This window comes from Pseudopodoces humilis, chromosome 23 (genome assembly GCF_049639895.1).
Source record: "Pseudopodoces humilis isolate 2021_Gansu_Grassland_sample_001 chromosome 23, ASM4963989v1, whole genome shotgun sequence".
Classification (NCBI taxonomy): Eukaryota; Metazoa; Chordata; class Aves; order Passeriformes; family Paridae; genus Pseudopodoces; species Pseudopodoces humilis.
Window position 1 is genome coordinate 3,418,905 of NC_142222.1, and position 27,044 is coordinate 3,445,948.

Here is a 27,044-nt window from a genome sequence, read left to right on the forward strand (position 1 = left end):
TGATTAAATAATTCAAATACCCTTCTGCACAAGACACAGAATAATAAGACAATTCCTAGACAATCATACTTGCTTTCTTCAACAAATTCAGCCAATTTTAAGTCTGGTAATTAAACAGGTGATTTCAACTCCAGTCAGTTTAGGATTTAAAGTAAAAAGAAAAGGCTAATACGTATTTTGTTGACTGTAAAGCCGTGGAATGAGCTTACTAATTTCTTTGTACTGATATTAACAGCAGGCCAGTGGTGGAAGATATTCCATATGAAGTGAGAAGGGCTCAGGAAATCAATGATATATTTGGTCCCAAAGGTAGTGATGATGCCTATGACCTTATTTTTGACCTTCACAACACCACTTCTAACATGGGTGGTACCATTATTCTTGAAAACTCCAGGGATGACTTTACAATTCAAATGGTTCATTATATCAAGGTAAAACTAATTTTAATGAACTATTAAAATAGATTATGAGTTGTAATATTGTATTACTATATATTATTTTGTAGTTTCTTTAAATATACTTTTTTCTTCTGCAAAACTGTTTAAAATATTTCATTACTCATAGGATGAATTTTTTTAATCAGAAGCAATTATTAATTTGATTATAATATCAGGTAATTCAGATTTAAACTCATCATATCTTCATGTATTAAAATGAGCATTATTAAGACTGATGGGCAAAGAGGAATACTTAGAATAACATCTACGAAAATTAATGCAGTTTAATCTGCTTTTACACTGATCTCTCAGGAACTTGGATAAATTTGGGTTACACATGATAAATAGCTAAACATTAATTTCATTAAATAAAGAGATGTAACAAATAATGGAAGTAGGCAGTGACAATGTTCCCTTATCAGTGATACATCTTTAAAAGCTGTTTGATTCTGCTGTTCCTGAAGCTGATAAGTTTTGGTAGAGTGAGGATTGCAGAAGTGCTGCTTTAAGCATAATTTGCTTGAATTCTGGTGACCTGGACAATGACTGATGGAATCCAGGTTGGGCCAATGGTGTGGAATTTTAATTTATTTTTTTTTCCCCTTAGAAACAAGGTGTTATTGTTTTTTTTCTTATTACATGTATTCTTTTTAATGCTTTTTAAAGATATATGATCTAAAAAACTTTTGACTAAAATTATATGAACAGTAATGGTGGGCAGTCATCAAGAAAGAAGCTTCAAGTAGCAAAAATGTCAAAAAAGAGGATTAAAATGAGCTTAATTCACAATCTGTGTCCCCATAAGAGAACTGGAGTCTAACCCCAAATAAAATAGTTGAAATCTGCTTTATGGTATTTCAGTTCTCACTTTTAGAACCATGCTGAGGAGATTTTTCTCTGCTGGCAGTTCAAGATGAGAACTGTGCTCAGCTCTGGTTCAGCAGAGCTGCCTGGCATCAGTTAATGGAACAGACACCAACAAACACAGCTTTGTGCATTTTCTAAAGATGCCCTACTTCCTTGAGGGCCCTGAAATAAAAGCAACATATTGAAGACATTGTGTAAATCACTTCTGCATCAGTAATCTTTTGTGGCACAACATTTTAAACCATTTTGCATGACAAAGGCGTTTTTAAACCATCTCCACAGAACGCTTTGGCTCCAGAACCTTGTCCTGTTCTGCTGATTGAACATCCCAACCTGAAATATGCAACAACTCGGTCTGTGGCAAAGCATCCTGTTGGTAAATATCAAATCTAAAGGCTCTTTCAACCCAGCAGAAATTATTTTGAAATATGGCTCTTTTCAGATGTGTTTGCTGCCTTATGCTCTGAGTACCAGGAGCTGTTTGACAATACATGTGCCAAAACGAATATATGTGATTACCCATTCTTGTGAAGAGCTCCGATTTACACAGAGTTTGGGGCTTACATAACACAGAAATCCTTAAACTCAATTAACCCACTGTTTGCAGAAAATATTTATAATATATGACAAAGAATCGCTTGCCTTAAAAACCCACATAATTCTGTGCCTTACAATCCCTCTCAAACATTAAATACTGACCCACCAGGCATTTCTTTTCGCTGTGCAGTGTAAGCAGGTGATGTGTGAAGGTGACTTTAAGTGACATTAATGATCTCCCTCATCTCCACACAGGTGTCGAGGTGGGGCCCCAGCCACAAGGTGTTGCTAGAGCTGATGTTTTGGACAAAATGAGGAAGATTGTCAAACATGGCCTTGATTTTGTGCAACTTTTTAATGAAGGTAATGAGAGGTTACAGCATCCTGTGTCGTGTCAGTGGACTATTTTAGGAGAATATTTAAAAAAAATGGGCTGGGCTATAATATTTTACAGTTAGACAGGTGAAAACTGGGGGGAGAATTAAAAAAAAATTAAGTCAGACCTATGCACTGTTTCAAATACACTGACAAAATATGTTTTTAATTATTTCAGAGTATATTTTGTCAGTGGGTTGGGTTTTTTAAATAGAAAGAAAATAATACAGTTATGCATGTCAGAATTTCCATTATTGTGCTGGAATAGTAAAGATTAAATACCACTCTGTGCTGTGCAACACTAGCAAACAGACCTTTCATTGATTTTTTCATCTACAAAATAGGTGTCTAAGTGAAAAGTAACATTTCAGTAGCAAATTTAGACTTGAACTTCATATGCCCCAATACATGACTGGATCATCTTTATCCAACTTGGCTTTGAGGGGACAACTTGATGATTTGAGCCATTCTGCAGAGAATAAATAATGCAGTGTTCTTTTTAAGAGGCAGTTTTTCATCTTGACATTAAATTACATTTATTCTTTCTAGGTAAGGAGTTTCCACCATGCACAATTGAGGTTTTTAAAATAATGGAGAAAGTAGATTATCCCAGGAACAAGAATGGTGAAATTATTGCAATAATTCATCCTAAACTACAGGTAGGTAAATTCTAAAATAGTTTCCTTTTATGAAATTGTCTACTTATTCCTGTGTTGCTTCTGCTATATTGTTGTATATTTCAGTAATAAATATTTCAAGTGGCAATATTGCCAATGGGTTTTATTAAATACTTTAGACCTCCCCTAGGGTTAAGTTCTCTTACTAAGTTCATACATTCATTATTTCAGGACCTGTCTTGGGAATCACTGAATCTAAAATCACTGCAAAGTAAAAGACAATAGGATTTTTTATATGTTAAAATATAAACCTAATTTTTAATTCTAAAATGAGCATCTGTTTTCAATCAATTTTGAGCATCTGCAGTTTCCTTCTAGTTCACTTAACTAGTGAATTCTGAAAACGAGGGCCAGACACACAAAATTATGTATTAAGATTAAAAAATTATTTTAATAGCTTCAGCCATAAACTGCAGAAATTAGCATAATTAGCATTAACTCAAGAATCACATAAAATATACAAAAACCTGAAAGTAAACATATTCTATTTATTTTCTTTCCCTAAGGATCAAGACTGGCAGCCAGTGAAGAATGGTGATCCTCTATTTTTGACTCTTGATGGAGAAGTAATTCCATATCAGGGGAACTGTACAGTCTATCCAACATTTATTAATGAAGCTGCATATTATGAAAAGAAACAAGCTTTTGTAAAAACAGAGAAAATCAAACTCACTGCAAAACACCTCAGGTTGCCAGTCTCAGAGCAGAGCATTTCTTAGGAGCTTGTTACAGATTTTTCCTATAAAATGTGGGTTTCTTTGTGAAGTCCAAGGGTCATTCAGTAGTAAATTATGGGATAAATAAACCCAGAATCTAATTTTAAATTGTAATTTAATTAACCTTGCTGAGCACTTTGAGGTCTATTGTCATAATGCTGATTATGACTGTGTTTATTGTTCTAATAGACTCCTACAGATGCAAAGAATTTATAAATATTTTTATGAAGTTTTTATGAAGAAGCTCATGCACAGTACTACATTACATACAAAATTTACAGCTTTTCTACTTCATAACCCCAAACCTCAATAACCAACACTTTTTACAATGGGTTGATCCTTGAAATTAATTGCTCAGTTAAACACACAAAATGTGAGACAAAGGAAAAGCTGGGCACAGAGAAACAGGGGGAGGGTGTGTATAACAAATGATATTATCTGCATATGTAACTGACCCCCACTGTGCTGAAGTGGAAGCCTTGGGTTTTATTTACTTTTCATACTTAAAAACACAAAAACAAGCTAAAGACATGATTTCAGAGAAACACACTCTAAAAAGCTTTACATTTCATTTTAGTGTATTTCACAATTAATTCAAGCTGCTTCTGATTTAAGGCAAGATTTAGGCAGTTATTCTGGTTTTGATAAAGAGCCGTGCACAAACCATACCTGAGCATTCCAGAATGGTAATTAAGAAGAATTCCATATGGGGAGACTTGTTCTGTATCTGTAGAGACAAAGCCTGTCATAGCATCTTAAAAAGAGGGAAAAAAATGGGGGTTGAATTAATTTTCTAAACTTGTTTTTTACATATTTAACAAGTTGGTGATAAATATTAAGAGCTTTGCATAAGGATACATTAATTATTTACTGAAAGATTAAATGTCCAGGTAACTCTCATATTCTACCTTTGAAAAGTGATGTTATTCTCATTTAGTACTAAATTTAAAGTATTTTTCCTTGCCTTTGTGTAACTCCTATGGCAATAAAATAAGAAAACAGGGCAGAATGTTCATTGAATGACCAGTTTTATTTCCTTAATTTAAATAAACATGGTATAAAAAGCACAGAATTACCTGCTCTAGTCATTATTCAGAGTGTCCTTGGTGAGAGCCTGGAGGCAGCACATGGTTCACATGAGGTGGCCGAGTTCTGTGGCCACACAAGGAAGGCATTTCCTCAGTGAGAGCTTTTAAAACAGCCCCCAGAGCTCATTCCTGAGTTCACCTACATGGTTTTGTGCCCGGGCAGTGGCACAGCACATTCCTGTAGGGCTTTTTGTGCCTTCCCTGTTTCACAGCCCAGAGTGGCTCAGCACAGTGCAGAGGTCTCTGTGTTTCCAGCAGCCTCACGGCCCAGCCTGGTCCCTGAGTGTGTGTGAAGCGGTATTTTTTTCCCCTTTGTATAAAAACTGGCACTGAAAGGATCCAAGCAGACCTGCGCAGTCCTGAGGCAACATCCTTCCTTGACAGCTTTAGTGCAAAATTCACCAGCAAAGATCAAAGATTCTGAGACCACAGGGATTTTCCTTCTCATGCTCACATCTGCTGAGAAAGCCAGAGTGCTCAGGTGTGATGTGGTCTGTGGGTACACAAATGTCCTCCCCCTCCAATTCCTGTGTCCTGCCTGAAGTTTCCTGTGGATCCCATCCATCCAGGCTATGGCTGAAAGCTCAGGACTCAAGATCTGTTGGAGGCAGGAGGACCCAGGCTCACCATCCCTGTAAATATCTTTGCATTATCTTTCCCACTGCAGGGTTCCCTCACGTTCTCTTCTGTCTTAAGAAAGTCTTTTGGATCATTTTTCCCACAGCTGCAAAATCCAATGTGATTCTTATTATCATTCAAACACAGAACTGAGTTCCCCTGAGTCTCACCTAAAATAGCACCTTTAAAACAGGCACCACATGAATAATTCTGATGAAAAGCCAAGACACTGGAGACACATGTTAATTGAAATTTAAAAGTACACAGGACAAATGTTTCTCCTGATATATACATACATAAAACAGAAAATTAAAAATATAATTCATAGTACTTGGTCATCACAGGTAATAAGAGCTACAGAAATGCATTACAGAGTCCTCTGAATAAAAAATAAAGTCTGGAATTGCATTGCATTGAACTAATTTTGTTCACCTTGGGAAGAAATACTGACTTCTGAATTTTCTGAAGTGGTTGAATGCAAAAATTATTTCAGAAGAACTTCCATTGTGGTAACTTTTTATGTAGGAAGATGCAGCAGCATGGAAAAGCCAAGGAGGAAAAGTAATGTTGTGACTGGAGCAAATATCCTCCATCAGGAATTATGTTTCTCCCCTGTTATTTCATGGGGAGGCACAGACACAGTAATAAATAAACAGCAATAAACTCCAATTACACCCTGGGGACTGCACAGAGGAAAACAGACCAGACAAAGCCACGGGGACCTGAGGAGGCTTTTCCCAACTTTTGGGACCAAGCCTCCAGTAACACTGACAGTCAATGTAAAAGCTGCAAATGTACCCAGAACCTTGTTATTTCAAAATAACATACTTCATTTAGTCATCTTCAGAACTGAAATGCTTTGCTTTTCTCCACAAAAAGAACTTACTTTTTTCAGTATACAAAATGAGTTTGTCATGAGTTAGAGATTCCAAAAACCAGCAGATTGGTATCACAATGACCTTAATTTTCCACAAATGGAAGAAACATCTCACATTTGACCTTTTTTATCCAGTTAAACATCTTGAGCCAAGTTTGAGGAGTGTCAGGCAAACTTGGACAGCAACAGTTTGAGAGGCTCAGAATGGGCCCAGTGAAATAATCCCATTTATTTCAGCTCAGCTGCTCTGCATAAATGGGTTCAAGCCATCAGACTGTGTCACTGAAAGTTTGCGTTCCAGCTGGCTACAGCTGTCCAAAACAGCCACAAAGCTTTCAGCATGCACTGTTGATGCTTTTAACCTTCAGAAGAGTCACATGTCAAGCACAGCACAACTAAACAGAAGTTTCTGGCAAGTCATCCATTTCTTCAAATGTATTCAGGGTGTTTTTGCTATTAGTTCTTGAATTATCTTGAATTTTGCTTGGATCTGTAAAAAAATGCATTGTAAACAAAGCAGGATATGGTAGAAACTGTATAGGCAAGATCAGAGTTTTGCATCTTTTTTTTGTTTTTGTTAAAACCATGTATTTATTTAAAGAGCAAGCTCCCAGTTTGCTACCATATCTTCTACAGGAATTTTTCACTCCAGAGGCAGCTCATTTCTCCAGGACACTCCTGCCCTGGCAGCAGATGGATGTCTTGGATTTCCTGGCTAACATTTATGTCATCCAATATATGTGTATATTACAAAACTTGTTTGTCACCAACCCTCTCTCCAAGCCTTTAAAAGTAATTTAACACCACTGCTATCTCAACCATTAGTTTCTCTGGCAATAATGTGTGGTTTAATATAAGAGTTTATATTTTTAAAGGTATAAAACTGTATCAGAAAACATTTCTAAGAAGGAAAGATCCTGCAAATAGAGTGTCAAAATTCCACAGTACCTGTTGGCCCTGGATCTTCATTAATAAATGAAACATGGGTTTTCCACTCAGTCCATTTCACTTCATTAATCCTGTTTACATTGTATATAAATTGTGTTATCACCATGCATTATCCCCCAGCTCCATCAGCTTCCCCCCTTTATTCCTTCCTGGGATTGTCACACTTTGCCACCTGCTTTGCTGGCACTAAAAGCCTGAATGTCTTTTGCACTGTCAGGCAGTATATGAAAGTGAGAATAATATGAAGACTACTTCATAATTTCACACATAGTTAGTACAGTCTTGGAATATTTAAGTATTTGTCACTAAACCACACAGTTCTTTAATATGGTAATCATCAATTACCAATCAATTTAACTGTGATTGCTTTTAAGCTGACATTCAAAGAAGATTATGATAAAGTGACATTTACTGCAAGCAGATCTGATGCTTCTACAGTAAAAAAATATGAAGATGAAGATCTGCTTTCTTAACAAAAGATTACCTACATAAAAATTTATGTATTTTCCCTATTTAAACATTAAATTGGTTACAACTGAAAAAAAACCTTAATTATATTTTTGTGCATCTATCATTATTTGTAGAGATAGTAGAACTATTTTAAAGAGGGTTTTGAGGAGAAATAACCCTGAAGCAGCATAAAGAGAGCAGAATTGATAGCACATTATTCCAGCTTTGCTTTACCTTAAACACACCCTGGTGTCATTTTCAGCCACTTTGCACCGTTCTCCCAGCTGGAATTTTTTCCTCAGGCATTTTGGTAAGAATTTTTCAAATTCCAAAATAGTCCTGGCTCTCTATTGGCAGTAAATAGTAAAATGAGTATGGTTAGCCTCGGTCTGATTTCACAGCATGCACAGTTTGCAGTTTATAACAGCTCAAGCCTCCACCCACAGCCAACACCAAAACCAGAAAATCACTAACAATTTGTGCAGATTGGGATTCAGATTCCTGGAAAAGCAGTGAAACACATCATCCTGTGACTTATCCAGGGGAATGAAAGTTATGACAGTGCATGGGTTGGAAATCCAAGTCATGACATCACCTTTGGGATTGCTAATTCCAAAGTTAATACAATTCTCTAATACTAGAATTACTTATTTCCATTATTCACAGGCAAAACCAAATGACAATTATCTTTAACATTTTTAACTTCTTGTATCAGCATGAGGGCTTTAGTCCAAGCATCCCCCAAACAAACCTGGAGTTTCCAGATGTGCTCGCTCTCCTTAGAAATATCCTCCACAGTTTCTCCCATTAAAGCAATCAGCATGTTCAAGAGAAGAACAAAAGTCAGCACAACGAAAGTTATGAGGAGCAGGAGAAACAGAACAGGGTACTTGGAATTCTGCTGGATCTCCAGGTCACCCAGTCCTAGGGTGAGCTTGAAAAGATCCATCAGGACAGGTCCCAGGCTGCTGTTGGAACGGCATTCCCCACCCTCCTGGCACGTCTCAATCAGGGCAGCAAGAGCTGAGGAGAAAGCACAAGGAAATTTCAGTCACAGTCATTATTTGGGAATATGGGACATTTTATCCCAAAGAATCCAAACTGCTTAAGAGAGCCAGAGCTGCCCAGCCACACAGCAGCCAGGTGACACTTCCAGGAAGCAGAAGGAGCCCACATCCAAATGAAATTCCAGGAATTTGAGACCAAGGAAAATGAATCATCTGTTCACATCTAAACTTAGCATCCAGAATAAAACCCAACCTGAGCTCTCATGAAAACAGGGTTCTTATTCGTAATAATGCTAAAATTTTTACTCACACAGAGCATCAGTGCTTTTCTCCAGTAATATTTACCTACGCCAAATCCCAGCAAAAACACGATATAGACAACTAAAAACTTTATCACATCTTGCAGGATGACCTGAAAATTGAATGAAATAGTTGACAAATGTTAAAATTCAGAACTAGTTTTGTGCTTTTGAATTCTGCAGGGATACTGGTGAGGCACACAGTGAAGCCTCAGACTGCTCTCCTTGAGCAAACAAACTCAAAGGCCTGATTTTTTTTATCTCAGGCCTGGTGTGTTCTCTGAAAGTGACTAATTCTGTACAATACAGACATTACAGATTATGATGCAATTAAATTGCAGAACTACTTTAGCTAGGATAAACAAAAGCTACTCAAATATTTAATGTTATAAAAATGTCAATATTAAGCTACAAACTAGTTCCTGCTGTTGAAGAAGAACAAATAGTATGCTCTGGTGAAATAATGCATAAAAACTGGAAATAAGACATTTCAAAATGAACTATAAAATACATATAATTGCTGAATATACTTGACTTGGATTGTAGGACAATGGAGTATCATCAGGCAGGTAAAAGAAAAGAGAAACTTGCCTTTTGAATCATCACACTGTAAATTCCCATGGACTGGAATCCTCTGGTGAAATAGAGCATATTGGCCCAGCCAAGGGCCATTGCCAAAACAAGACACACCAGGTGTTCTTTGTAGGAAAACAAGTACAAAAAGACAGAGAAGATCACAAGCAAAGCTTGTATAAAACTGTTAAAAAACAAACATATATGTAAAAGAGAAATTACTAGCACAAAACCAACAACAGAATGGAAAAACACAAAAACAAGATTTCTTTGCTCTCTAGGATTAATTTGTAATTTCATTCTGCTTTTTTATTCTTCCCATGAAATTGGCATTATAGTTTAATGATAAAATAGGTTGGTGCAAGTGATATAAGTACATTAACAAATAAAGATTATGTTTATTAAAGTATAATTTAGGTAAACTATTCACCCCAAAACAGCTGCTCAATGCAGATTTTGCCGACAGCGACATTAAGAATCCTTACAATATTCTTAGTAGCCATGTAATTGAAGCTTTAGCTTAATGAATTGAGAGAATCATTACAGATTTTCCACAAACAGGGAAGACACTGGCAGGTGGGAAAAACCCACTCCATGCACATCAACCCTAGTGTTGTTAGTGACAGTGCAACCAATAAAAGCTGCAGGTAAACTTACATCCATCCCTCTAAAACTGATAATTTTGAGGAATAAAAGTGATAGCTGCTATATATCTGCTACAGGAACACATTCTCTGTGACCATGAGATAGAGAATTTTATATATAATAGAAAAAAAAAAGAAAAATATATATATACACACACATGAGACTTACAATGCAAAGTGGAACCAGGCATCAGAGAGAATTGACTGCAGGTCTGAGGGCCTGAGCAGGAAGATGGCCACACTCTATGTAGGCAGAAACAGAAAATACAGGCATGGTAGAAGAGAAAACAGACCTCAAAATCTGTTTTTCAAAATAATTTAACTGATGTTCTAAACTAACCTATCTACTGATAAGACATGGTAAATTCTAGAATTTTTTTTATAAAGCTGTAAATTCAAAGGTTAAAATTCTGTCATTTCTAACAGTTTAAAAGTTATTACTTTTAATTACTTACAGTGCATGGCAAAAGTTATATCATGGGATTTTTTTTTCATTACAACTTGCAATTCTTTTGTCCTTAAAGCCAATAATTTGACAAAACTGGTATTGTACAAATATCAGAACTCTGCATTGACAATTTGGAAAGCAAATATCCTTATATTTGTTTCACAGTTGTACTCAAATACATAACCAGGGTCATTCTGAGTAAGTGATTGTGCCAAAGATTTGAAAATTACACATATCAAAGATACTCCATGTGTATTTCTGATAGCAGCAGAAGCATTTCATAAATTCAGAGAACTTCTTTACAATTTAGCTGTATACTTGTTACTAAAAAAAAATAATTTACCTCTTTTATGGCTAAAAATATTGCTCCTAACATAACCATCACCTGTCCTGACAACTGCAGCCACCCCACTCCTTGGGTCAGAGCCAGTGGATAAGGAGGAGCCTGCAAGACAAATCCAGAAGGAAAATCTCAGTTCCATCCCTGAAGGGTAAAAGACAAAGCAACAGAAACCCTCACACCTGTAAACTCTCTGGTTTCACAATTTCTTCCCTTCCAGGGAGAATTTTCTTGATGTATTTACACAACCGGCCCCTTAACAGAGGTGACTGAAATATCAGAAATTCCTTTCTTAAAGGAAAAACAAAATATCCTCTTCTCACCTTTAGAAATTTCAGTCTTTGTATCATGTATTTGTATTTTAGGTCATTTCCACAAAATGCATATCTGATGCTCCCACACTGATGTGGGAGAACGTGGTCTCTCTATACCCAGATATTCCAATATCTGATCTTGTTTTAGCATTTTTAGTACAATTCAGGAAATACTATTGCCTTTTAAGTCAGAAAAATTTGGTGAGATTCAGCTGCTGTACTCACTTTGTTTTCATTAGGCCTGTGGTAGGAAACCAGTGTTAATGTTACATTGTACAAGAAATAAAAACAGCAGGACATGAAAAACATGTGCCGTGCAAACTTCTTCCATTTCATCCTCAGAAGTGAGTTCAGGGGCTCCAAAGTCAGCATTTCATGGCGATTCTGAGGAAGAAAAAAAAATAAAATTTAAATATTTCAGCTTGCTGCCTATAAGGAAACAGAATTTAAGGTGTGAATTTTGTGTATTTCATTCCACATTATCCTTTCTGCTCTAGAAACACCTCTGTGCTCAGGGATGTGCCAGACCACCCTGAGACAGGACAAAGGGACAATTCTTCCTCCTGCTGGGATAAGCTGCCATTCCCAGACAGGTGAATTATGGCTGAGCTAAAACTCCTGTGAACCCCTGGTTCTTCTACCTGTGGAAATTTTGTGGCAGGGTTTGAATTCAGCAAATGTAACACCCTGGCTTTGTGAATCAAACACTCCTAAACACCTAAAATACAAACCTGTCAAGTAAAGTTTATTTGGTCAGACCAGCTTGGCCATATTTACGTTCCTAAGTCAAATTAACGCTTCAAATGTAGGAAAAGACACTCCCAAAATAACTAACCTGTGTTGCAGGAACTGAATGGATATTTGCTTACACCTGACATTATGCAGCAGCATAAAATTTATCTTGCTCCTGATACAAAAACTGAGAACCAAAAGTTACTGTTCACAAGTAATTCAGTTGTTTGCAAGGCATCTTAAATGGGGGTACTGCTAGAAAAAGAAATTTATATAAAAATAGGTAACTTACACCAATATTTGTATTATAGACAATGATTTCCAGCACTGAGTTGTCAGCAGTGGTATCCAGCTCTGTCAGATCATACAGAGAAGACTGAACAGGACCATAAGCCCAGTCTGTGAATTTTCTTGACAGGCTCCTGTTTGGCTTCTCTCTGATCTCTCTGCTCAGGATGTACTTCAGAATCTAAAACAGGAACAGATCATTTGTCAGCAGCTGTGTTGTTCATGGGAAAGGATAAAGCACATGAATATACTTGCCCAAACTCCCACCTTTTACCTATAACATTTTGTACAGTTGTGCAATTTCATGTATTTGTACTTGTAATATTCAGTGAGAGGTGCTGGAGATGAAAAATCTAAGAAATAAGTTCAGTGTTTTTAATGCCTTCAGATCTTCTGTCAGAGATTTTTTGTAAAGGATGAAAGCACAATTTTCCATGTGTTCATTTATGCCTTCCTTGAACTTAATTGCTTTCTAAATCATCCCATTCCCAATTCTTTACACTACCGTTGATTTATGCAAACCAAATCCTACAGCAGTGCAACAGAGCAGTTCTATTGAGCTTTCTGAAATTGTTTGGTGGTAAATGCAGAATTTCTGTACAACAGAAGGCTGGTTCTAAACAGCTTGTGTAGTTTGTACAGAGGAAGGGAGTTATAGAGAAACCTTGAAGCATAAAGACAACACTGCAATGGAAATATTTGTGTTTTGAACAAAATTAGCTCACCAAATACCAATACAACAGCATAACCAGCCTGGAAAGAGATGTGTCAGAGCACAAGTTTCTCTCAGATGCTACTGAAATCACACCCACCTCTAATTTCCCAGTTTTTGCAGCTAATTGCAGTGGTGTCAAACCCTCCTTATTCTTGGTTGTTTCCAGATTTCTGTCTTTACTTTTCAGCAGAATCATGTCGTACATTCTCATCACAAAGTCATTCTGTGTTTTGGAGTCCTCTGCCACAGTAACTAATGCATGGAGGATATTGTTTCCTCTGGAATCCTGAGAGGAAATATTGGTCCTGGCATTGTCCATTAACAGCTCAATTATGTCTGGCTGGTTGGTACATGCTGCTAAAGCCAGTGCAGTCTCACCTACACAATCATAAAATGCAACAAGTGCTCATGTTTTATTTCAAGCATTCAAATCACAATAGAAAATATTGTGTTAATCATCTTAATATGTGAGAGCACATTTATATATTGATTGTACTGGATTAAGCTCTTGTTTTATGGAAGTTTGGGGTATTCCTTTTTAACTTTTCCAGAAATATCTCAGTTCCAACTTACCAAAATAAAAGCCTTCATGCTTGTGTTTGGGATTAAAGAAAATACCCTGGGCATGAGCATTCACATCTGCTCCTTTTTCTATGAGGGTCTCAGTGATTTCATACTGTCTCCTCTCAATGGCAATATTTAGAGCTGTCTGGCCTGAAAAAGCAGATAGAGGAATTTAGAGCTGAGTCTCTCAAGCACACTCTGAAACATTAATGATGTTTCACAAAGGATGGCACCAGTGATCATGAATAAAAGTTGGTTCAAGGGATTTAAACCATGATTATTTTGTGGAGGTTATGTTTAACTGTTTACCTGAAACTGCTATCAGATGGCAATACCTTTATATGCTTCTTCTGTGTATGCTGCATTGATAAATCTCTCCAAAATGCCATTTTCCTCTGCAAAGGACAGGAGCATGTTCACTATCTCATTTGTGTTCTGGTTGATGTTCAGCAGAGCTTTCATCAGACAAGTCTTGCCAGTGTCTGAAGCTGTGAACTTTTTCATCAGGTAATCTATAAGAGTGAAATTTGAGATGAGATCATTGTTATTTATTAAACTTCTGTTCATTAGGGGTGAAACCTGAGGGGTATAGGTGAACAAAAACTATTTGCCAAACCACTACTCCATCCTGTTTTCTTTGTTCTCCAGCACCAAGGCAACCTTGGTTTTCCTGTTGGACATCTTGGTGCCATAATTCCCAAATTCACAGGGAAATAAATACATTTCTCAGATCTGGGCTGCACCTGAGCTGCCAGAAGAGCTGCCAGCCCTCCCACAGGTGCCTGCAAAGCTCACCTGGCACAGGCAGGTTGGTGCAGGCACTCGATCGCTCCTTCAGCTCTGCCAGCAGCCGCTGCAGTTCCTCCACGTTCCCCTCAGACACCGCCCGGAACAGGTTCCTCTTCAGCTTCTTCCTGGCACTCGTCAGCTCAGGGCCTTGGCATGTGTTAGCACTGAATTATAAGAAATCATCATGAAACTTCTGGTGCAATTTATCCTGGTTTATCTCATTTTTTTAAGAAGAGTAAAACCAAATACAATTATTTGCCCCAGACTACACGAACTTGCCCTGCTTCCATGGATAGCTCAGAATATTTCCCACATTGCTTATATGCAGGTAAATGAGCTTTTGAGAGGGTGCTTTACTATAAACAGCACATTTTTCAAGTATTTTGTGATTTTTCTCAGTTTATCCATTTGTCTGGAATAAAGCCCAAGAAACACTTCTTTGCTCTGCCACAACTGACTGCTGTGCTGAAGTTACCTGGTGCTGTTCTCACAGCAGAAGAGAGCTCTTAACCTCACATCTTACACCACTTTCTGATCATCCTTTATTCTGGAAAAAGAAAGATTTCATATTTCCCCCAAGCAGAAATACTCCATGCCTGATTGTGGCATGTAGGTCCTGCGTTGCCATCTAAAAAACACCCACTATATATAAAGAATCCTCACACTAAATATGAAAATTGAGGAATTAGAGTTGTTTATTTTAACATTTAACTTTTGAAGGATCAGAAAGGCATGCACACACATGACCTTTTTTTCTAGAACATAACAGGAAAAGTAGGTAATATCTACCCTACCACAGATTTAATCAGTTGAAAATGTTCTGAGAAATATTTGTGTCTCCACTCACCCACAAGTGTCGACGTTAGGGCTGTATTCAGTGGCATCATCCTGAATAGACTGTGGGGAATCCATGTCTTCCCCATTTCCAGATGCACTGCAGAGAAAGAAAAGCAGGTGTGCCAAGATATTAGCAAGGATTTTGGCAATTTGCATGAAGAAACAATCAATGGCAGGACAGAATATCTACACTAGAGCTTATATTAATCCAATTTGACTTTGGCCTTTTAATTCTATCATTTTATCTCCCACATGGATTTTAAAGTGGGTGATAAAAATGAAGAGACTTGCAGGATTTTATTATATTTTTTAAAAAGACCACATTAGGAAAGCAATCTGCTTTGTGTTTTATTATATTATTTCACTACAGATCCTGAAACCGTGGGAACTTTTTTTTTAATGATCACTGCTTTTATGCATCACCCTGAATGCTTGAAGCTTACATTCTTCCTTTTCTCATGCTTAATTTGTCATCTGGCACAAAACAAGTGCTAAATCTGTAGCAGTGAGTGGGTTGCAAGCCCACAATGAAAGATTTACCTAAAGATTTACTACACAGAACACTGTTGGAAATTCAGGAGTGTTTTGTGTCTGACATGAATGAGAGAAAATGAGGACTGGGCCCTAAATAGATATTTAGGTGATATATTCAAAAGATTTTCAATGGCATTGATATTTTGTAATTGCTGAACATAATTTCCACACAATCCTAAAAGCAGATCTGACTTAGAAAAATTAGGATAAATTAGTTCCTTACTTGTCTTTTTGCTTTCTCTAAGGTTCAGGTTGGATGAACTACCCCAGATTAATAATTTAGGGGAACCTTAGCTATTAATTATTGGCAAAACAGATGCATGGGCACCACTGCTCTTTGAAATAAAGCTGGGAGATCTGAGTCCATTCTTGTTCCATCTGTCTCATCTGCAGAAAGCTGAGTAATGGGGTGACAAAGCACAAGTGCAGGTCACTTCCTGAATGAGAAGGGGAACTGTGGACACCTCTCCTTTGAAACCAAAATCATCCTGTCAGCCAATTCCTAAAAGCTGACCGGGCATCCTCAGACACAAAAACCTTTGGCCATTCTGGACTAGTACCAGATTTGTGACATATTTCCCTTACTCATAATTATTGGCTGTTCGCACCCCCCACATTTTTTTAAAATTAAGTGTATTCTTCCCAGTCATAATTTCTCTCAATTCATTCAGCATAAATGGCTGCTTTAAATATTTCAGATTCAGCATTTCCACATTTGATTGTTAATGAGCAATAGAGGGAAGACGTCAGCAGCCAGCTGGGAACAGTTTGCTAAATTAGGCTGTGGTCTTCACACAGCAGAAAACACCCAAATGAGAGCATGGAGTTTGTTCTAATGCATCATAAATAAGAGGTTAAGAGTTTTAAAATATTGATTTTAAATTTATTCAGATCTGAGGCCTGATTTCTTCCATGGAAACAGCAGTAGATAAAACCAAAGATAAATCTCCAGTGAAGGTCTGTATTTGAACTGACCAAAAGCTGTGAAAAGTCTTGTGAAATCCTGGCACTGAGGCCCAAGGAGAATTAAAGGGAAGCTGCTGGGAAGAAAATAGATATATTTGCAGCAGGACCATTGCTTGTGCATCTGTAACTTACCACGGGCGAATATTTGAATCCATCGGTTTGGAAAACACTGGGGGAGAGGTGTTATTGGGAGTGGCATTGCTTTCAAAACCATCAATCTCCAGGAAAAAGTGGGAACTGTTGAAGACAGTACATTTAAAAAAAATACCAGTGATAAAAGGCAAGCCCAACCATAAACCAAGAAAAGAACTACCAAGGGCAAGCTTGACAATTTATCTCTCCTGGCATTAAACCTGAGCTGGAGCAGAGGCTTATCTGCTTTCCCCTGAGGGGATCCCAACCTCCAGCCTGTGCCCAACTCTTCCAGGCTGGCAGATGGGCAAAATCCCAAGGTATTTTTAGAACACACGGCATCAGATCCTGACACATGTGAGCAGCAATCTCTAAACCAGCCTTGCACCCAACTCCTGTCACTGTCCAGCCACACAAAAATGCATTTTTTTTTGATCCCAGTCCCTGCTCTTCCAGCCAGGAGCCCTCAGGATGGATCATTTCAAACACATTAGCAGTGATAGTGATTAAATCAAAGTTTGAAAGGTCACTCGTTCAGTGACAGGCATTTCCACCAGCCAGAGCTGAATGTGTCCTCCTTCCTGCATGACATTTAACTTTTCCCTATAAATAATTATATAAATATTTATAGTGAAAAAGAAATAAAATTTGGAACAACACAGAAAAAGTGACACAAAAAGAAAGATTTCACCTTTTAAAAACCTGCAGGGTTGAGAGGCAAAAATCAGTGGCTTGGTTCTACTGGATCTCAGTAAAACATCGCTACAGCTCACCACAGGCAGAGGAGTTTCAGTGCTGGATGCAGCAACTCCCACAGGGGCTGTTGTTCAGCAGCTGCCTTACATTTCTAAAATGTTGCAGTAGTCACCTGGAAAACCTTTCCAATTCACCCAATATTTATGGGTTTGTCCAGAGGGCTTTTTTTTTCTAACTTCATCTTCCCCAGAAAATCTTGTTGAAGTGCTTGCATTGATGGTAAAATGCAGAGTATTTTTAGGACATTGGTGAATAACCTGCTGATATTTGCTAAAAATAGCAGTATCTAATTCACCTTATTTTCCAATGGCTCGATGATCCAGGTGTTAACTCTGGAATCCAATAGCTGTGCAGGGAACCCTGCTGTGGGGGCTGACAGACCTCACCTCTCCTGCCTTGGGGCTTACCTGGGGGATCTCATGGGGAGGGGGAAAAAATCACCCCAAAAGCTACGGTACAAAGGAGGGTGCCATCAAATAGCCAGGGGCTGACGTGGCCAGGTGCTCTACCCACAGGCATCAGCAGGCTCTGACAGCCTCCTCCCCACCTGCCCCTCGGATTTCCTGTGCTTAATTACAGATTTAGTCCACCCACATTCCAGGAGCTTCCAGCAGGGAATGCCACTGTCCTTCAAAAAACTGAATATTGCCAATACACACTGAGAGTGAGAAATGCCACCCTAGGAGTGCTGGTGGGGAAGCGAAGGGAGAGTTTTGAAGGAACAGGATGAAGCAGCATTGGAACATATAATTAATAGAGTATGTTAAAGCCCTGCATTAAAATCCACGTAATCTCGGTGCTGTGTGTTACAGGAATGCTGTCAGCCACACCCTGAGCTCTAGCTTGAGAGGTGGGAAAAACCCCAAGGTTACTGTTCCTGAGGCCACAATGAATGGGAGATAGGAGTTAAGTAATTGAGGGTTTGGCTTTGGCAATATTCCTATAACTCGACAATCTGATATGGAATTGCCCCCTTTGTGAAGTGCCGGGATTATCATGAGCTGTTCAGACACCTTGTCTCCCCCCATACCCACCAAAGAGTTCCTCTTCTTGAATTTAATGACAAAAAGACAAAGTGGACCACCCAGGCAATGGATCTCAAATAACTAATGGCACCATTCCTATGAAAAGTGATTCCTCTGATTATTGAGAATTAGAAATGTCAGAACAGCCACAATTGGCCAGGCCTTCAAGAGTTTCAGAAATTGCCATAATAACCAGTAATTATCCAAAATGAAAAGTGTATGAATGAAAATTCATCCTTTTTCTACGGTAACTTAGTTGACTTCATAGTATCAGGCAGGAATTACAGCTTACATTTTCCCATTCATATTAAATACAAACCTTCAACCCCTTTATTAATTCTCTAATATCAATTATGAATGAAAGTGAATATTTTATAAAGCAGCAAAAAAGTCTCATTAATCAGACTAATGAAAAATAGAGTGAATTTAAGTTTCTGTTTGTGATAGAATTTTTCAAACCTCCTGCTCTCCCAGCCCTCTGCCTCTCCATAATCTGTCACATTTCCATGTGAGGCTAAGTTTGAAATGCTCCCTTTCTTCAGGCCAACATCTCTTACATAAAACCTGGTGTGTTCTTCCATGTGATCTCTTAAAAAAAAGATCACCTTATACCAAACATTAACCATAAGATTCTTCTGAAGTTATAAAGATGTTGGTGGGATTTCAGTGCAAAGATCTCCTAAAGGAGATAAAGCAGGGAGTTTTAGTGGTTTAGACTGAGCTGGAGTCCTACCTTTTCTTGGTGGGAGTGCCTTCAGTCACCTTTTTCTCTTGCTGGTTTGCAGGGGGAATTCCAGGTGGGTTTGTTTTCTTGCCCATTAGTGGAACAATTTCGTTGTTATCTTTAATCATGTTTCTGCAGTAGAGAGACCTCAGTTACTTGACTCCTGTTTGAAGGAAGTGTGGCAACCAAATTACCTGTTTACAGTCTCTTCACGTGTAAACACAAATATTGATTCTTTTTTCCCCAAAGTTCCTCATTTTTCAGCTGTTAAGCACACACCCCCTCCATTTCATGCATCAGATCTGGAGGGTTACACACATAACTCATTAAATTTCAGTCTATGACAAGAGCCATTAAAAGTGGTACCAGGAGAACCATAAATTCAAGCCTAAATTAAACTGAAGGGAGCCTGTCAGTCACAGTGACTGTGTGTGTTATTTAGGGAAATAGAGCACAATGACTTTTATAAGTAGCTCTAAAGTTGAGCATCTTTTCAGTTAATCTGGGCAGTCTGCTCTTGGTCAAGATAATTTCAGAAAAGTGGTGAATTCCATGAAGATTTGTGCAACAGAAAATATATAAAGGAAGGTTCCAGATGTGAAAAGAACAAAGAAAAATCCCTGGAAGTTTTCACTGCATTGGAACAGCAGAAACAGCAGACTGAAAATTATGCCCAAAGTGAACTCAGCTAAATTGTCACATGGATAACATCCAGGAATTGTGTCCTGGTGATTTACCAACATTTCCTCAGGAAAAAGAAAAAAACAACATGATTCTGCTGGATGGAAATGACCACCAGCACATGACACAGAAGGATCTTGATGCATGTTACCTGCCTGGGAACACCCACAGCATGAATTCTGTAAGGAATAATGAATAACTATCTCCCCGTTTCTCAATCTAGTACTCAAGGACATAATTTTAAATGGCCCAGGATAATTTGAAAGCAAGAAGATGAATTCAGGACACATTAAAATTCACTGAATGTAAAACCAGGAAGATTTATGAGGTCAGGGATCCATTCCCAAGGAAATCAGGGGAGTAGCCTCTATACCCAAGGACAAATGGTAAAAATAATTTGCCTGCAAAGTCTGAAAAAAATCAACTACATATTTTCCCCCCTTCCTACTCCACTTTCCTTAATGTGACAAATTTGTGTACAAACACAAACTTTCTGCTCCTGACACAGTACTGTTAGTGTGTCTTAGCACCAGGATTCCTTCATTATGGGAGTGTTAAGATACAGAATGCAGATTGTTTGAAAAGACATGACACCTGGTGTGAGAGAGGAGCCAAGAATATCAAATACACTGGTATTTGAGGGAAAGTCTATTAATGCATAAACAACAACTGTTTAATTATGGCAATTTTCAAGTACAGAGGACTGAGAATTTACAGGGTCCAAACACTCCTGAGTGCAGCTGTAATCTCTTTGCACCCTATGAAATAGGAACTTGAAACATTGGAACTTACTTGGACTCCTTATCTTGCAAAGGCTGGCTGAAGAAACAGGCATGAAAATAACACCATCAGCAGGTGTGTTCACACTACATTCCTAGTTTGGATGAACTCCCTAAGAATTCATACCACAGCTTTCAAGAAATAATTTATAAAGGGAAAAGTATTTTTACTTGCCTACAAACTACATCACAGCTTTTAGTAAATGCAGAGAAGAGCTGAACTTGGAGATGACACGGTGGAAGTGGGATGAAGAGGTTTGTCTGTGCCACTGGAAATGCCACTCAGACATATAGTCCCCAGACACATGTTGTGTCAGTGAATACACTGATAAACACTTAGTCTAAACACAGCTAAAACAAATGACTGTTGTCTTGTTTAGTTCACCAATAATTCTGTTATTTGCTTCTTGCCAAGTACTTAAAGAATACAAAACTGTGTGTAGGCAAAGACATCTCCCACCCCAAAGAAGAGGCAAATGGGATACTTGACATAAACCAAATAAGAGAGGACCATGGTGGTGATAGACATTAAATAGCTTCACAAAATAAGTGACTTGAAAGGAAAAGAATAGTTGGGAACAGATTGAAAAGTCCAAAAGTCAACGAAAGGAGTTGCCAAGTTGAGAAGGGCACAGCCAGGTGCGGTGTGAAGGCAGAGGGCTGGGAAAGAAGAATTAAGAGCTGGAGGAATAAAGATCAAGGTTAAATTCCAAATTCCTCTTGTTTGTGAGTGATGCTGGAGCTGCTCAGAGATGGCAACACCTTCCTGCAAGGACAGCAGCTCAAAGCTCCATTTACAGTCAGTTTTCACCACAGAGATTTCAGCAGTGACTGGAGAACAGGCTGCACCTCTGAGGAGAGGTGGGAAATAAACAGCACTGAAGCTGTACTGGATGATGATGGACTGCTGAACCATCAGTGATGTAAGGAAGTAATTTGGAAAGGAAAAAGAGGACAGATTTCCTTAAGTACAGAGGGAGTAGGCTTTCAAAAGCACAGAGACTGTATCCCTGTCAGAAAGTCGTTTAAAATGAGCTCTCAGCCTGCCCAAGTAAATAACTGCGGGCACCATAGCAGAAGTACCTTGTTACAGTGCTGAGGTAGCGTCTGCTTCATTTTTAATCACAATTAATTGTGTGCTGAGATGAAAACTAAGCTGGGCTTTCATCAGCAGCTTCCAGCACACCATCATTTTCTGTAATCTCTGACAAATAGAGGAAGCAGGTGACTGAAAAGTGTCAGATCCAAGCAGTGTAGTTTACGCAACCTGATACAGAATCTTGTCTTTGGTTGTAACTATTTTCTACTCCCATTATCTCCTTAATTGTCACTTACAGGCCGCCAGAGAAGTGGCTTATTTGAAGTGGCCGGCAAGATGAAAACCCTGCATTCATTTATAGTATTAAGAATTACTTTGAAAGGGATCTGAGGAGTTTGTATCTGACCTCCAGTGTGCTGGGGGTAGGAAAAGGGAATTTATCTGTGATGGTGAATGGGATTCTGCCATTCCTACACATTATCACAGACTCACCTTCTGCTTATCTGAGAACAAGAAAACTCATACATATCTGTATCTTTATATCTCAGTAACAGTTTGTATGAAGTAGCTAAAGAGAGAATCCTACAAATCAGAAGAAACACTCAGCTCTGATGCTGTGGCACAAAGGTCTCCCCTTCCCTGGGGCAGAGAAGGGGAAATGACTTCCAAGAGCTGTTTCATTCACAGGCTCCTCAGAACAGGCCATGACACTTTCCAGCACCTACGACCTAATTCTTACTGGCCCATAAAAAATAAATCCCCACTCTGAGGGGAAAGCTGATAAAACTTCATTCTGACTTTACTGCATTATTTATGAGTCATATCAACAGAAAGTTACACTTGGTAGGAAGAGCTTCACCTTCCAGTAAGGTTATTAAACTTTTGAGAGGGATTCATAGACTTCAGGTGCTACCAAAAATGCTCTTCTTGGTGAGAAATTTTTACTTTCCTATGAAGGTTTTTCCTAACAGAAATTAAAAAAAACCCTCTGAAAAGCAACTTTTTTCCCTGAGGAAAAATTATTTGAGATTATTTATCTGCCTATTTCTGAATTAAAAAGAATATTTAATAAAATATTATTTAAACACTTACATTAATAATGATTAAATTATATTAATTAAATAATAAAATGAATTATTTTAATAAAAATAAGTTTTTCTGAGTTGAAATAGCTTATTCTAGAACTTATATTTGACTTTCAGTGGTCACTACAGTAGCTGATACTTTTGTTGAAGATGATGAATGTATTAGCATTTTGCTTGTGTGATATTACATTTTGGATCCCCTTGGTAGAGGAATTAGGAAGTGCAACAGTGCTCCAGGCTGACAAACAAATTAAATTAGGCCTGTCCTTCTTCACTCCAGAATGCCCAAAGAAATAGCATGGCACAGCTCAGGAGAGCCATTTACAGACTAGAAAAACAGAAACAAGCACAACAGAAACACATTCTCTGTGTGAAGGATAGGTTTCACCTTTGTGCCTGGAAGATTTCTCTCTCCAGAAGCATCACACCCCAAACACCCCCGGAGCACTCACCCTGCTCACAACACCTCCATGTCGGCGTGGACGGACCTGGGTGGTGAAAATCAAAGCAAGGCCCCACTGACAACATCCAAAACTCATCTGCCGAAGGAACAAAACCACGTTTGGGCTCCAGACTATCCCAAAAACACAAAACCACCCTGCTCCAGGCATCCGGTGTGCTCAGCTGAGCAGCAGAGCCAGGGAAGTGCCGAGGAACCACAGCTGTACGGGGTTTGCTCCATCTGAAATTAGGGAGCAGGGAGAAACTGGCCAGGCAACAACTCTTGACTTCAGAGCTGCCAAAGTGGGATGACACACAGGCAATAATTACACGCTGCAGTGTTACTAAAGCTGAGTTGCCCAGAGGTGACTTCATGGCAGCAGTGGAGTATCTCAGGTGATCACTGCTCTGCAGTTTACTTGCTGTTTGCAAAGGAAAATGGTTATGCATCTGCATTTGGGTTGTAAATGACACCTTTATGTCATGCTCAGTTTATTACATAGCATGAACCTACTCAGAAGGCAGAAAGCAAAAAACAAGGAAATGATCCCAAGTGCTCCAGCAAGCAAAAATATTTGCTGTTACTTTGAAAATTTACAAACTACACTAGAAAATCTTACGCTTTCACAGTGCTGTCAGGGGAAAGGGGATGGGTGTGCTTAAGTTTTTCCCTACCTGTAAAAGTTTTTAATGAGTATGTCCCCACAGAGGCTGAGGGAACACAACCAGTTTGGTTTCACATCCCTATGACAGGTAATGGCTTTTCTCCTTTGCTGTTGAGCAATGGTGAATGCAGGATTCTGCTCTGGGACATACCAGAAGAGTGACCGTAAGTTCTTCTGGTCTTTTTATAGAATCTTTGCATTATCATCAGAAATAGGGTGTGAAAAACTCAAATGTCTTCACAGTCAAACCTGCAAGGTGTATTTACAGCTGCTGGTCTTGATTTAATTATTAGATAGGCATTTAAGAGGAACTATGTAGTCAGCAAAACAGGAATCTTTTTTTTTAGCTGTAGGCAAGGGCAAAAAAAAAAAGTAAAGTCCACATGGTGTTTTTTGGTAGGAGGTAGATCAAAATTTGGAAGTAAAACCAAAATATCTTTGGATATTGCAACATAGACATTTTAATCCAAAGACTGTGGTATTAAAATACATTTACAAACTTAAGATAAGCTCCTCGTGTTCATAAAAACTATTTAAAAACAGGTCTGCTGAGTGTTACATTTGCTTCAGACCTTGTGTGAAATGCCAGGAGCACTGCACAGATCCTGGTAATGAATCAGCTCCCCAGGAGCTGCGTGGGGAAAGGGGCTATGCCTGGGCTGGTTGGATTTGGCACTGGGGCTCCCTTTGGTTGGAGATGCTGAACACACATCCAGCTCTGCCTGACACAAATGCCTGCTCTGTTCCAAGACCTGTGCCAGGGAATGTTGTTCACATCTTGCCAAACGCCTGAGCTAAACTGTGACAACCCAGAGGCAGCTGCTTTGCTGGTCTTTTAGCTGCTGGTGTAAGAACCTGGAATAAGGACTGGATCCTGCCATTCCCTCCTGCCTGTGAGAGCACCAGCTTGGTTCTCAACACAAACTGCAAGAAACTGTATAATTGAAGTTGCTCTGAGGATGGAAATAGGCAAAGCCACATGAAATCTGGGTGAAGGTGCACTTGAGGACTTTTGCCTCTGGCCAGCCACAGTAACAGAAATCCTTTCGCTACAGAAAGAAAATGAGTTTGGCAGCAAGCAGGACTTTGAACTTGGAAAGCAGCTATATCTGAAAGCACCCAGATCTGTGTGGTTTAGCAGAACACAGGACCTAGCAGCAAGGTCTATTTATAATGTTGTGGCAGTTATCCAGAGAGGAAAAACTGGGACAAGCTGCAGCAAGAGAGGCAGAGCCCTGCTCCCAGCCTGCCCACAGAAAGGTGCAGGGACTGCAGGAGCTGTGAACAGCTCACACACAGCAGCTCCACTCCATCCTGCCTGCCCTGTGAACAGCTGCTCCTTGCACTGTCAGGGCAGACTTGACCCCCTGAACCCCAGTGTGGCCTTTCCTCTGCAGCTCTCAGATCTTGCCTCTTCCTGGCTGATCTCCCTGAAAATAGAATTTTGGGGTGCTGTGGGCCTGAGCTAGGCTGCTTATGAGAACAGACTTGAGAGCCACAAAATGAGAGGCAGAGCTACAGTCAGTCACATCTGGGCAAACATTTTCTTCCAGTTTTAATCATTAACCTACTCAGCCTTTTTGTTCCCTGCTCCACCCTGATGTTTCTGACAAGGGCAGCATTTTTCAGGAGCCACAGAGGGTTTAGCAAGAGGTTTTGTCATGACCATGACCATTTTATAGAGTTTTACAGAAGTCACAAGCTGGTTCAGCTACTGAAGAGACACCATAAGAGATGTCAAATTAATCAAGAACATCAATAACATGCATCTCCTACTAAAAATTACTTGAAAGTTTCAGCTTTGGACAGTCTGTGCAGCACAAATAAGCAGCAGAAGCCCTATGTGGCATTATTTTGTTTTGCTAGCAAGTGTTAGACTCAGTAGAAACTAAAATGAACAAGATGAAGGAAACCCCAGATGGGAGGGAATGAGCATTTGGAGACGTTCCATCTGACATTAGTGAGTCAGAGCTGCATTTGCTCTTCTGCTGATACAGGACACCATCCCAAACATCACCAAGTTTGCACCATTGCAAACTCACATTAGAAGTTATTCAGATTTTATATTTAATTCTGTGTTTTTCAGTTCCCCAACAGAGTCACTAAGGGGAAAAGCCACTACCTAAATATTTTTGACCTTGGGTAACATCAAGAATAATTGTAAATTACTTATTGTCATCATTCCATTCCCCAAGCTCCTTAAAAATAATCCAAAATACGAGAATTAAAACACTGAGCATACCAGTAGCAGCACACTTCCCCTGAGCATAGTGTTCAATTGATTCACAGGAATCTTCCATGATTTTTCACTGTGCTCTCCTCACCCCTCCCCTCAGAGTTAAACTTGTCCTGGGATCACCTCTGCGTGCTAGTACACAAAGAGCTTTTCACACCTCTCCAGACAACTGAGTAGCATTTGCAAACACTTATGCATTATGCTCATAAATTGCAAGATAAGAGGCTGCTTTATGAAGCTGAGCAACAGGAAAATGAATTAGCCTGCAAGCGGATGACTATCACCTACAGGAGACAGCCTTGTGGGAAGTCATTCCAGGAAAACATTGGAATATCACTTACCAGTTGGTGCAGTCTGGGCTGCAGGGACAAGTCAGCCTCTTTATCAATGCTGTGATACATTTTTGCACAGCACCTGTGCCTGGAGATCTGATTCCCAAAGATTCCTGCCAGAAAAGAACAGTCCCATGCACTAGGGGATGGAGAAGGGTTTTTGGAGCCGCCATCACAAATATATTCCCTGCAACCATGGCACTGTGTAGTTTATTTTTTCTACTCAGGCAAAAAAAAATGTTATCCTAATTATTTTCTATTCTTCCAAACTGCATTTCCTGGACCCAGTTCCAGCAGGTCTCCAGCTGCTGCCCAGAGAGTCCTGCACAGTGAGCAGCTCCCCTCACGACACTCCTCAGTCTGTCCCTGCTGTTGCCTTCCTTTCCTCAGCAGGGAAAATGAACATTTTTATTCTGCATTTGAGCAGTGCCCCACTGAATCATAGCCAGGGCTCACATTAAGAGAACAGAAGAGCAGAGAAAAGCCTGATCCTATATCTCAGCTTCTAC

General features: G+C 39.1%; 2 protein-coding genes across 10 annotated transcripts in view; one reads left to right on the plus strand and one right to left on the minus strand.

Annotated features, from left to right (window-relative positions):
- ASPA (aspartoacylase) overlaps positions 1-4,681 on the plus strand; it is a 48,004-nt gene extending 43,323 nt beyond the window's left edge. For 2 of the 3 annotated variants that reach the window (XM_088066034.1, XM_005525726.2), the window contains 5 exons: positions 236-431; positions 1,587-1,680; positions 2,097-2,204; positions 2,766-2,875; positions 3,400-4,681. In XM_088066034.1, the coding sequence (XP_087922160.1) occupies positions 236-431; positions 1,587-1,680; positions 2,097-2,204; positions 2,766-2,875; positions 3,400-3,612 (721 nt within the window). In that variant the 3' untranslated portion in view covers positions 3,613-4,681. The remainder of the gene's footprint in view (positions 1-235; positions 432-1,586; positions 1,681-2,096; positions 2,205-2,765; positions 2,876-3,399) is intronic. The other variant, XM_088066035.1, reaches the window with a different exon arrangement.
- On the minus strand, positions 4,261-27,044 carry TRPV3 (transient receptor potential cation channel subfamily V member 3). Of its 7 annotated transcripts, none has more exons than XR_015774413.1 (19): positions 26,545-27,044; positions 19,287-19,409; positions 16,773-16,877; positions 15,151-15,237; positions 14,310-14,467; positions 13,850-14,026; positions 13,524-13,664; positions 13,048-13,328; positions 12,240-12,416; positions 11,441-11,599; positions 10,905-11,006; positions 10,283-10,356; positions 9,488-9,653; positions 8,943-9,009; positions 8,342-8,613; positions 7,825-7,937; positions 7,141-7,211; positions 4,686-5,295; positions 4,261-4,363 (listed from the first exon to the last, which is right to left on the minus strand). XR_015774413.1 is itself a non-coding variant. In XM_088066028.1 (19 exons), the coding sequence occupies exons 3-19, from the start codon at positions 19,403-19,405 to the stop codon at positions 6,588-6,590; spliced, it is 2,364 nt and encodes a 787-aa protein (XP_087922154.1). In that variant the 5' UTR covers positions 19,406-19,409; positions 23,314-23,400; positions 26,545-27,044; the 3' UTR covers positions 5,562-6,587. The 7 variants fall into 7 exon arrangements, 6 of the variants coding, with proteins under 6 accessions (XP_087922154.1, XP_087922155.1, XP_005525784.2 ...); XM_088066028.1 differs by lacking the exons at positions 4,261-4,363; positions 4,686-5,295 and adding exons at positions 5,562-6,682; positions 23,314-23,400; XM_088066029.1 differs by lacking the exons at positions 4,261-4,363; positions 4,686-5,295 and adding exons at positions 5,562-6,682; positions 23,314-23,400 and having other exon boundaries at positions 19,287-19,440.